The sequence below is a fragment of the Dendroctonus ponderosae genome, unplaced genomic scaffold, assembly GCF_020466585.1.
Source record: "Dendroctonus ponderosae isolate FM_Combo_2020 unplaced genomic scaffold, Dpon_F_20191213v2 Dpon_F_20191213_10, whole genome shotgun sequence".
Lineage (NCBI taxonomy): Eukaryota > Metazoa > Arthropoda > Insecta > Coleoptera > Curculionidae > Dendroctonus > Dendroctonus ponderosae.
The window spans coordinates 4,946,660-4,958,618 of record NW_026017111.1 but is presented as its reverse complement, the minus strand read 5'-3'; the positions used below and the strand labels follow the sequence as shown (position 1 = coordinate 4,958,618).

The 11,959-nt window shown below is 42.7% G+C and overlaps 1 protein-coding gene across 1 annotated transcript; it reads right to left on the bottom strand.

Annotated features, from left to right (window-relative positions):
* Nucleotides 1–573: 573 nt before the first annotated feature.
* On the bottom strand, nt 574–11,959 carry LOC109534044. Its single transcript, XM_019899592.2, has 2 exons — nt 11,358–11,959; nt 574–9,095 (listed from the first exon to the last, which is right to left on the bottom strand). Exons 1-2 carry the CDS (start codon nt 11,358–11,360, stop codon nt 672–674), a joined length of 8,427 nt encoding a protein of 2,808 aa, XP_019755151.2. The 5' UTR covers nt 11,361–11,959; the 3' UTR covers nt 574–671.

Sequence of the window (11,959 nt, the reverse complement as noted above, 5' to 3'; positions counted from 1 at the left end):
TCCTCAACGCCCCGGAGTCGTTGGAATCTGTCCAATTCTGGGTGAATTCTCGAATAGAAGTTCATCTCATTTATGAACGCAGCTCCAGTCACTTCCATTTGTTTTGGTGGTTTCACTTTGATGAACACCTTGATCATCTTCGCGCCGTTCGCATCTTTGCTCTGAATGGAGCCTCGAAAGCACTCACTTGAAACTCCATCACCGTTGAAAACATTCAAGTTAGCGCGGATTTCACAGGGTTTCAATTCTTCAACTTCAGCTACTCGCTTTAAAATCGCTTCTACTCTTGCACGGCCAGACATGGTCTAACTAAGTATGTTTGGGCAGAAAGATGAGGCGAGCCTGCTAATTTTAGATAGGAATTTGTTTAATAACCAATTTGAGCGTGTTCTATATTTGTTGGCTGATTGCGCTGATATTCGCACCCACTTATTGCTGATTATTTCATTTTACTCAGAATCCGCATTAGAAAGCTCTATTTAAAATTAGTGCGTTTTTAAATAATCGCACAAGACTAAAGTGCGTTTGCACAACAGCGCAATTTTCCTAATGGATAGGAAAACAAACATTTTATCTGTTATGCAGCTTCCATTGCCTAACAAGCATTCCAGCTGACTTCCATTGCCTTACAAAGTTACAAAAAGTAATAAAATAAAGTAAACCCTCAATATCTACCGCCGTGTTTCCATCAGCTCCTTGTACAACATCAAATTGTAAAGCTTGATGAGTTGAGTGGCATTGCAGGCGTTTTTCTTCAATAAGATCGCTTCCAAGCTGATGAAGCTGCAGGCATTGACTTCGATGTAGTTTTGGAAACAATCCAGCAAAACAGTCGGGCCTTGAAGCCTCATACTGTCCAGTACATGCCGCAGTAGGGTTTGGCCGTTCTTCGACTTCTGCTGAATAAAATCGTTGAAAACAAACTGGAAATTGTCCATTAATAGTTCAATTAAAGTTAGCGTGGCTCTCATTTCCAAAACCCCATAGTCCCAGTCATTCATGGGACAGTGAAAGTGATCAACGCAAATGCTCAACTGTTGAGCTTGATGAACTTCGAAGCAATCACAGTGCAAGGGGGGTTTTCCTATGGAGTTAGAGGCGGTTATTGCTTGGGAAAGTTCGCTGGAATGAGTGAAAGTTGCAGTGAGGAACTGCATGAACTCCTCACATTCCATATTGGAAAATAACTGCAAAACCGCCAGATGCAATGGAGTGTTAAGCTGAGCATCGACCATTTGAGTTAAGCTCTTTACGGTTGCTCTATCAAACAACTCCCCAAGTTTACGCAAATAGAGTCCGGCCAGCCCACAATGCATATGAGTGAAATGTTCGAATGAGTAGTGAAACACTGTGCGATCCGCCTCATCTCGAACGGATAACAATTCGTGGAAGTCCTCAGGCTTTAGATGCGTCCAGCAGACTTTGAGCACCGATTGGAAGCAACAGCCCGACTCTGATGTGCAGACGGTATGCAGTGGAACCCTTTGAGAGCCATCGCGAATCGACATGATCTGGAAAAAACCCTCATAATCCAAGACGTTTCCGATTAGCTCTAAAAAAATGTTCACTAGGCCGCACTTTCCAAGGCTCACAAAGTAGTGTAAAGGCGTTTTACCGAAAGCATCTCTTTTGGAGCATAAGGAGTATGTGGCCTGCTTTGACAGCATGCTAGAGATATACTTTCCAAAGGTCTTCAACTTGGGAATCTCATGCCTAGAAAAGTAGGCATGATGTAGAATATTCCGCTGATTTTTATCCTCTTTGCAAACGAAAGTTTCGAAAAACTCCGACCCTAGCAGGAGGGCGAACTTCATCAGCCTCCAGATGAACATGGAGTCTGAACTGTAAGCTGAACAGTGCAGAACCGTAAATCCCTCAGATATTTCAGCCAATAGCAACTGCCTAAGCAGTTCGCTTCCTAAGCTGTGGCAAACCTCCAATAAATCTTGGAGTGAAGCCCAAGATTTCCCATGTTTAACCAGGAAATGCAACACTGAGCATTCTTCGCTGTCCCTAAGCAACATCAGTTCACTTTGGGTGACCACGTTTAGAGTTTTGATGAAAGTCAGCAGAACTGAAAAAGCGCTTGGTTGCGTGGCTGCGTAGTGGAGGATCGTCCGTTCCTGGTCATCAGCCCAAAACAGCAAACTGGGAAAAATTGGCGAACTCACTGCAAACGCCAAGAGTTCCTTGAAAGCATCGTTTTCATCCAGCTGATCGTTTGCCAAGTGCAACGCCGTCTTTCTGAGGCGGTTGCTTCTCGCCAGGAAGTTCTCCACGTTCTCTGAATTTACCGTTTCTTGCAGCACCCCTAAGTAGACTTTCATTGTCTCAGAGCTTCTTCTATGGGACACCAAGTGATGCAACACTGTATTTCCCGAAGAGTCGCTTGAAGTCATCAGCTCTCTAAACAGCCCCAGATCTAAATTCGCCTGTAGAAACTGCACTAAGGCTTGGAAGGTTTCCGAGCGGCTTCCTCCCGCTGAATGATGCAGAATGTTCTTTTTGCCGCTATCAGTTGCCGTGAGGAAGCGTTTCCATAAATCACTCGGAAAAGTGGTTCTGGAAAAATTCAGTAGATGCTCCAGCATCTGCTCACTAGTTGCATTGTAGCTGCTGAGATGGAGCACATTCATCCCGTAAAGGTCCAGCTGCAGCAGGTCTTCATGCAAGCTCTGTGGGTCTGATTGAGCTTCAATGATCTGAAACAGTTTCACTAGCACGCGTTCGCACTTTGAAGCTTTTGCTGCTAAGTGCAACACTGTCCGCTGATCTTTATCCACTTGCCTCAACAGGTCCACATGGACATGAGAACCAATCAAGTCCAGCAAAGTTAAGGCATTGTGCTCGCACACCATATGATGCAAAACCGTTTGGCCGTTCTGATCGCTCAGAACCAGCAAGGCCTTTAGACGACCAGGATCAACAGAATCTAGGCAACGTTGCTGCAGCTTGCTGTTGATTGGGCTGGGATAATGCAGCACGGTCTTCAGAGCCCGATCTTGGAAGCAAATTAACTCCTCAAGAACAGTTCTATCTAACTTTCGCTCTAACAGCTGGAAAATATCGTCGATCGTCTGGGCGTTCGCAATAGTGCACACGAGGAACTGCAGAAAAGGTCTGCCGTCCAGCAAAGTGCTGCGCAAGAAGTTCTCAACTTCCTCAGCAGTGAGATGGTCAAACACGCTCCAGATGACCAAGTATGAGTTGTCTAGTGCGTCCCGTTGAATAAAGGAGCATCTGTCCAAATTCTGGCTGTTGAGAAAGGTGAGGAACAGTTGGGGACGCAAATGGGCTCGGGCAAAGCACAGTAAGTCGCTGATAACGCAGCCATCTTTAAACTCCTTCGGCGAGTAGTGGAGGATGGTGTTTCCGTGAATGTCTTTAGAAAACAGCAGCTCCGTTCTAGATTCTACGTCTAAACCTGCAGCCAGCTGCAGCAAGGCCAGAAAAGGTGCCGCTGATTCACTGAGCAGAAGGGCTGCATGTAAGGGCGTTTGCCGATTAGCATCGAAATTAATCAGCAAATCCCTGATTCCATCAGGTTGGCACCAAAGTTTCAAAGAATCATAAAGCCCTTCGGGCTTGAAACTATAGGAGGCTGCGTGATGTAGAACGCACTTCTGCTCATTGTCCTTTTTCAACAGCAGTTCTTTGATTGTCTGGGTCCCAAAGTAGCGCAAACAAAATCGCAATAACACGCTAAACGACTGGAAATCTCCCGGAATGTTAGCCAGATCTTGGGGTTGCGTGCAATGGAGGGCTGTTCGGCCCTTTTTGTCCACTTGAAACAGAATCTTCTTCACTACCTGCTCCCAATCCAAGCAGGCCTCGAGGCGTGATATAATAACAGTTAGAACAGCGCTCACCGTGGGTCTGTTGAGGATGAAATGGAAAATTGTCATGCATTGATCATCAGCCCGACTGATCAACTGGATGAAATCTTCGTTGCCGAGCAAACTCATCATTGCCCGGATTTTGTTCTCGTCCACCGGAGCCTTTTCAGTGAGGAACAGAAAGGTTTGATGGTGCGTGTCGGGCTTGCAGAGAAGCTCCCGAAACACCGCTGAGGAAAGGTTTGCTTTGCTGTAGCTCACCAAATCTGTACAAGCTTGATAAAATCCAAAGTGGTTGCGGCCAGTCCAGTGCAGAACGGTGCTGCCGAAAACGTCTTCAGCAAACAACAGTTGGCAAAGGAAATCCAGTCCCAAGTTGGTCTTGGTAAAGTCCAGCAGCAATTGGCAGCAGTTGCTCGACTGGACAACACGCGCCGCCACATGAAGAGCTGTTTGTCTTTTCGAGTCCCTGTGAAAAACCACGGCCTTGATAACAGAGGAACTAAAATGCTGCAAAAACGCCAGAAGCTCCTGAAGAGGCCCAAGATGTATCACTGTGTGATCGAGCAGCGTTTGCTGGTTGCTGTCGCTTCCATGCAAGAGCCGCTCGAACTCATGCCTATCGAGGATTCGCATGGAAAACCTCAAAAGCAGCAGATAGGCGTCATTATCGTCCTGCTCCACAAAATCCACGAGTATTTTGAAATTATCCAGATCGAAAATCAGGGTTTTGGCAAACGCCAAATTCTCCTGCCTCTGAAGGGTGTTCAGCAGCGCTTCCATAGACTGTCCATCCTTTTGTTTGAGGAAGTAATTGATTACAGTCGTCCCGTCGTTCTGGGGGGCCCGCAGGACAACTTCCGCAGCCTCTCTATCGATCCCAAGCAAATAGTTGAGAAACTCCTGGAAAGTTTCACCGTACGCCATCACATGGAGGAACGTTTTCTTTGTAAAAGTGGTCGTTTGGAGAATCAGGAATTTCACCACATTCCCCAAGGCATCAGCGGAGCTGCAAAGAAAGCTCCTGGTTTCCACGGACTTGCAATCAGAGTTTTTAATGGCACACCTGGATAAGTCCCCCATGCTCTCATTAAGGACAAGTTGCTTGCTTTGAACCCAACTGAGCAGTTGCTGGATAAAATCAAACCGCCCCCGTTTAGCAGCAATGTGCAGCAGAGTTTCCTTCTTCTCATCAATGTGCTTCACCATGTCCCACAAGCAATGCAACGCATCTGCTGCTTCAACCTGCAGTGCGGTTTGGAAAATTTGTTCCAGAAACCCCGTGAGATCCAGCCCATCGAAAAACTTGAACAAAACTTGCGTTGCATGGCAGACTTTGCAGGCAAGATTCATCCCATATCGCTTCTGGTAGTCCTGGATTATCGTCGAATTCATCACTGAGTCAAACAGCGCCAGGAAAATTTCCTTGCTGTGCAGTATCAGCACCACCAACATAAACAACTTAGTCATTCGACTGTGTATGAAAGTTTTCAGACTATCGGGCTTAAGTTCCATTGCGAGGAGCATAGAAGCCCTTAGAACGTTGCCCAGCTCTTCAGTGACTAGGACATTATAGTAGCACCACATTGCCGATGCTTCTAGGATCAAAACCTCCATTTGAGTCCGGCAAAGCTGGAACTGGTCCTCTACAGCCTCGTTTCCGTTGAAGAAGGTCCGTATCAGCTTATACTCATCGTTCATCAATACCTGCTGGAACAGCAGCTGTTGAATGGCGGCTGAGCGCAAGTTTTCCTGCAAATATTCAGCCGCAAAATACTCAGCAAAGCTCCTATGTATGAAGTCCAGTGTCGATTGGCTGTAGTTGCGGTAGAGCAATCCCACTCTTATCAAAGCTTGGTCTTCGTCAGTTGCAGGCCTTTCAAAGGGCCCACTGGGGAAGAGCAGCGCGCAAGCCATCTGCTGATGAACCCTGGTGAGAGTCTTCAAGTAGCTTCTTCGCATATCCTTGTCGGCTAAAACCGCACTGGTAGTCGAGGACTTTTCCTCGTAGAAAATAGCAAACTTTGTTTCGACAAAGCGCTGGTACAGCTCAGGCAGCTTCAAGCTCTTCAAGTTGCTGCTCTTGCTTGTAAAGGAAATATCGGCCAGCATCCGCAAATGTAACGGAATGTTGGTAAACTGAATTTCCAGGGCATCCTGCAGCACCCGTTGCGAATGGTCCAGATGCTTGGCAAACCGATTTTTTCTCGAATAAAAATCCTTCGGAGCATTGTCTTCTCCGGTGGATAGTTTAATTCCTCCCAGCTGCGAGCACAAGTCCAGATATAAATTGGCATCTGATGCCAGTTTGTTAACACGCACATACTTGTCGATGTAGTCCAGCTTTTGGGCTCTGGTAAAGGAGCTGAGCAGCAGCGCTGGATTGTTTAGAGCCAACATTAGAGCTGATTGTTCGTGCAATCGCGTGCTGACCCATAGTTGGGCAAAACTCGAGTTCTGCAAGCCTTTTAAGAGTGTTAAAGTTTGGGGTCTGTAGTTGGGACTGATCTCGTCAAACCCATCAAACAGCAGCAGCAGTTGGGGATACTCCAGGGTTTTATCGGTGTTGTTCAAGGCCTGGGCAAAGAGCTGTTTGCCTAGAGGAGATTCTTCTGCGCCAAATAGCATGTTGGTTAGAAACTCCACTGCTTTTTCCTGGTCATCTTCAGCAAAGTTCACATCCTCCAACAGGACACGATGGGGCATGCGGGGTGCCAAGTAATGGTTCAGGTTAATTCTCTTGATCCATTGATTGGGGTGTTGGAACGAAAGCTGCAGGTGGGAGAGAAAGGAGGACTTTCCAGAGCCCGGTTCTCCTGATAGTATAAAACGTTTGTTTCCCGTTGGGTGGGACTTGAGGAAGTTCTCCTCTGGAATGAGGTCGTCATCAGCAAAATGCTGCAGATCTCCCATCAGTGGCGCTATGCTTCCAAACACTCCCTCGAGTAGCAGATTTTTGTTGGAATACTCCAGCCAGTAGATGTTCTGCTGGGGGTGCTGGCGCCGAATACTCTGGACAAATCTTGACTCGTTAGCGGCTGGAAGTAAAACAATGCCAGTTTTTACATCAGCTTCGCAAGTTCTAATGAAGCGCTTGCTTGCGTTGAGATCAGCCAAATCTTGGGGAGTTGCTTGGGAAATTAGCACTAAATTCTGCTCGAGAAAGCGATTTCTGCTGAGAATTTGCCGTTTTACGACCTGCCGGTTGAATGTTCGGGCTACATAGTTTCCATCAATGCCTTGCTCCAGAATGGATGGCTCGTCAATTCGAACATCCACATCTTTGAGGATGTTTAGCAACAACGTCTGGCTGAGAACCCTCTTTGCGGCTTGAAGATTCAAAATGCCACCCAGTGGAGTTTTTCTCCCTTGCAAATAGATTTTTTTCTTCAGTACGATTTCCTGCGCTCTAGGACTTAAATCCTCAAAATTGCTACAATCTGCCATCTGAAGACAACGAATGGAATTGGCATTGACCAGCTGGCTGACCAGACTATTCCGACAGTCGCCAATAATCACGACTTTCTTCGAAGCGTTGCTGCAAAGAATCTCAAGCAGCTCTCGACACAGAGAGTTTAGAACGCTTTTCTTCAATTTTTTGGTTGCTCCTGCATCAACAACCAGCAAATGATGAGAGACTGACGAGGCAAACGATCCAAGTATTAGTTTCCGAAGGTTTTCACCGCAGAGCTTAGCAATGGGCAGAAAAATGACTAAGTCCTTTTTTTGGGACAAACCGGCTAAATGTTGGTTGACTTTAATCGCACTTAAAAGCGGCGCTTCTGAAACAACGTGCAGAATTTGGGCGATGCTTTCGGTGGAAATTTCCTCAAAATTCTGAGGAATGTTTTCAAACTCCATTTGATAGGTGAAGAGCTTTTCTGGATAAGCCAGCGAAATCCCTGCAGTCATCAGCTGCTCAATTTTTCGTCTGATTTGCCTTAGAAAGGCGGTTCCGTCTTTGATTAGTAGAAACTCACTTTTTTGGTCCTTGTAGCTCATGAACCAATTTAGGATCGAATTTTTGAAAGCGGTTGTTGCTAAGTCTGGGTCTAGCAACCCGAAGGTGCTGCTCATCTCGCGACTAATCAGTTGGTTCAATCTCACCCGATTTGGATAATTAGCGATAAATCTGAATTTTTTCATGAATTCCTTCAGGTGTTGTTCATCAATGGCAGTTTTTTCAATAGATTGATAAACCGTCCGGATGTTTTTTGCGGCAGCGGGAAGTAATTTGTAGCGTTTCGTTTGCAAAGTGTTTGGGAAAAACAGGATCCGATCCTCTGAAAAGTGTTTATCTTCAACGAAATACATCATTGCTTTCGGGTTAAACATCGCATTAGTGCAAATGGTAAATTCTTCCAAAGTGGAATCGCTGAAGAATGGGTTTTGTTTGATTTTACTAAACGAGTGCATGTATTTATGCAGGGAGAATTTTGCATCTTGTTTCGGCGCTATGCTGAATAGTTGTCCTGGAGTAATTGGCTGTTTGGCAGGATAAAGCAGATGTTTGGCCTGCACAAATCGCCACAACCAGGCAGTGGAAGAAGGTGATTTCTTGTATTTTAAAGCAACGTCGTCAAATTTTTCAGCTTCATCTATTTCGCTTGCTAGATAGATTGAGTGGTAATGTGATAACGATCGATGCAGGAAAAGCAGGAGCAGCTGCAGCTGATAAACCACTCCATCTATGCTGGTCTTCAAACCTGAAGCACCATAAGTTTCATTGGTTGAGAAGGTGAATTCCTCTTGGTCTATTGATTCAGAAATTTCCGGCAAAATGATCTTTTGCCTTTTTGTGCCTGGCAAGTTTGGTGTCTTTGACCCACTCTTTAAAGAGCCTGCTCCTGCTCTAGAAAATTTCCCATTGGACAAATCAAACAGCTGCTTTATTGACCCCCAATCCACTTCACTTGAGGTGCTTCCAGCACACTTTCTTTCAAGGACTTCCAACGCCGATTGATTGCGGTCGTTCTTCGCATGAATATCAGCTTTATGATCCAGCAGAAACTTGATGATTTCTTTGTTTTTCCGCTGGTCGACTTTTCTGCTTCGTTTTTTCAGAGCCAAGTGCAATAAAGTGTTCGAATTGTCGTTCTTGTCTTGAGTATTCACAAATGTTGGTGTAAAAATGGTTGAGTTTTTGGTTACTTGCATGAGTTGATCGGGGTCATTGCTTAAGACAGCGTCTATCAGCTGGCGCTTAAACGATAGTTCAGGGTCCGAATGAAAATCACTGTCCTCATTGGATGTACTGGCCTAGAATTAAATCGATATGCTGTTTTTTATTTTTAAAATAGCTCATTGTCAGTGAAAAAAGCTATAAAAAAGTTGGACTCTGAATAGTAGTTTTAATACAAAACAGTTTCCGAAGTCTTTAACCAGAAGTAGGCCTGGGTAGCACTGTGTTGAGTTTCGCCTTTGAGTTGTTGTCGCTCTTTGAGTTAATGAGTTTCAAATCATGGTTTAATGAGTTATAATACGTTTACCGATGACCGAGACTGGAATTTTAACGTCTAAAAAAGTAATCAACATTTTTTATGAGTTACAGTTTACCAGCAACGGAACGGAGCTCCGGTGCGTTGGGTTGGCACACCATGTGCGCAGTACTGCGCTAACTCCTAAAAATTTACTGAAATACCTTTTCGGGCGAAGCGATTGCTTGAAAATATTTGGCCTAAAACGGGAAAAACCGGAACTTGAGGAGAAGAAGATGAGGGTGACGAGTTTTCCAAATTGTTGATTATATGATTTTACTTTCTCTGATCCTTTTTGAGAAAACTTAAATTTTTTCGAAAAAAAAACAAGAACATTTTGTTACGTTTTGTGCCAACTTCAAAGGTAAACTTGGTATTTGAAAAAAAAACTTAACTAAACTGTAAAGAGTTTTCTTGTAAAATCAATCTCTTAATTTTTTCGCATGGAAGATTCTCAGTTTGTCAGAATTCTGCAGCAAAAACCTGTTTCGAGAGAGTTTTGTTTAGAAGTATTGACTTAAAAGCGAAGAAACCGGAATTTAAAAAAATCAAATTATTGATAGCGACGAAGGTGACGAGTTTTCGAAATAATTGATTATAAACTTTCGCTTGTTCTGTTGGGGGAAATATTTTTGGAAACAAATCTAGAAAAAAATATCAGAGTTTTGTCCAAAATTCGAAGCTGTAAAAGGTTCGTCAAATTCTCAAAATTGCAAAATTGTCAGTATTTTAAGTAAAACTGAAAATAATACGTTTTTGCGTAGAGAATAATAAGAAAAAAAGAGCGTAATAGAAACTTTGTTAAAACTAGAATGATCTGAAATTTTATAGAAATTTAAAAAATCTTCAGTGCTATGAGGGTGGCAAATTTTCCAAATTATTTTTTGGGCTCTCTGGCTGTTTTTTCAAGATAATCTTAATTACTTCAATATCATCATGAGAAAATAATGTTTTTTTGCGTTTTTTATTAAAAATGTTTAGTTTTGTGATAGGTTTTTGAGAAAATCTTGATGATGCTGGGGAAAAACGGGATAAATTTATTTTCGTTTTTGCCCCGAATTCGACTCCGAAAAAGTTTTTGTAAAATGCCTACAAAGCTATAAATATATCTTGTAATTTTTCGCGTAAATTACATCCAGAGTGTCAGAATTTTTAAGTAAAACTCTACAAAATAGAGCGTTTTTGAGTGGAAAGTAAAGCAAAAATGTCAGTCAAAACTAAAAAACCGAACATTTTTTWAACAAGCTCTACAGTCTTCAGAGGAATGGAGACGATGAGTTTTCCAAATAAATTATTATAAACTTTTGTTCATTCAGTTCGTTTTTTGATAGAAAWTTATTTGATTTTTGTCTCAAATGTTTCAGAAAAGAATGATATTTTTTTGCGTTTTTAATTAAAAACTTTTAGTTTTGTGCATCTTAACGATTTTCGGAAAAAACGGGAGAAATTAATTTYCATTTTCGTCCCGCATTCGACGCTTAAAAACGTTTTTGGAAAATTCAGTTCAAAAGAACTAATTTAATAATTTAATTTTAAGTCCTTAACTGGAAATAATTCTCATTTTAGAACGCAGCTGGCCACGGTTGTCTCACTCGCACCCATGGGAGTCTATAAGCGAGGCACCATGGCTGTGCGTTACCACGTTCAAAGTTGTTACTCTCACCGCTTAAAATATCTGAGTTTCGAGCATATCAATAATATCAAGGAGACATAAAAATTTGCACATATTTTGATTAAGTTGAAAGCACGTTACTCGCACTATTCCTATTCAGTGCAATGGATTAAGGTATTGTAAGGGAACAATTATTCTTTATAAAAAACCAACATTCCTCTGCAATTTTATTATAAGACAAGTCTTCTCAGCCCTTAACCGGCAGTTCAGATGAATATACGTTCTTTAGAACTGCTGGTTACGGACTCAGAAAAGTTGGTAATTCGAAACTATTCGGAGTCCATCCTGCTGAGATTGAAATCTGCACTTTTGTGCGATTTGAACGACTTCAGATCTTTCTATATTTATAAAGGTCAGGGTCTTTAAACTTACCATTACACTGAATGATATATAATTTTTTGTCAGAGATCACACAATAGCGGCATCATCGATCGGGAAAGTTTGCAAATTTTCACTTATCACTGCAGTCTTTTATTAATTATTTAATCAGCTTATGACCAACAGAATGAACTGTTTTTCTCCCATATATGAGAACAAAATATCACACATCTTATCTCGTAAGGCTTTTATTTTATTTTCTATATTTATCAGTAAGATAACATAAAATTAGAACGAGAATTCAATTGCAATCCAAAAAGCAGTAAATGGATGTCACTAGCAGTATTTATCACATACATCCTGTATATCCTGCTTATATTACATAACGGAAAAGCGAAAATTCCTTCACTTGCATAAGGGATTCGGGCCTACAAAATTCATCCATAATCAACTTTCTCACTGTGCAAGTTCCCGAGGAAATTAAACGTAAACTCCGGTCTGCAAGAACTTTCACGAAAACCACACAATGTTGCAAAATTTTGGTCTGATGGCTGGAAATCGAAGCGTTGGCCACCCATAGAAGAGACTTCACACTACAAAACGCACCTAAAACGAACTTTCTCATTTCGCAAGTTACAGAGAAAATTAATGTTAAA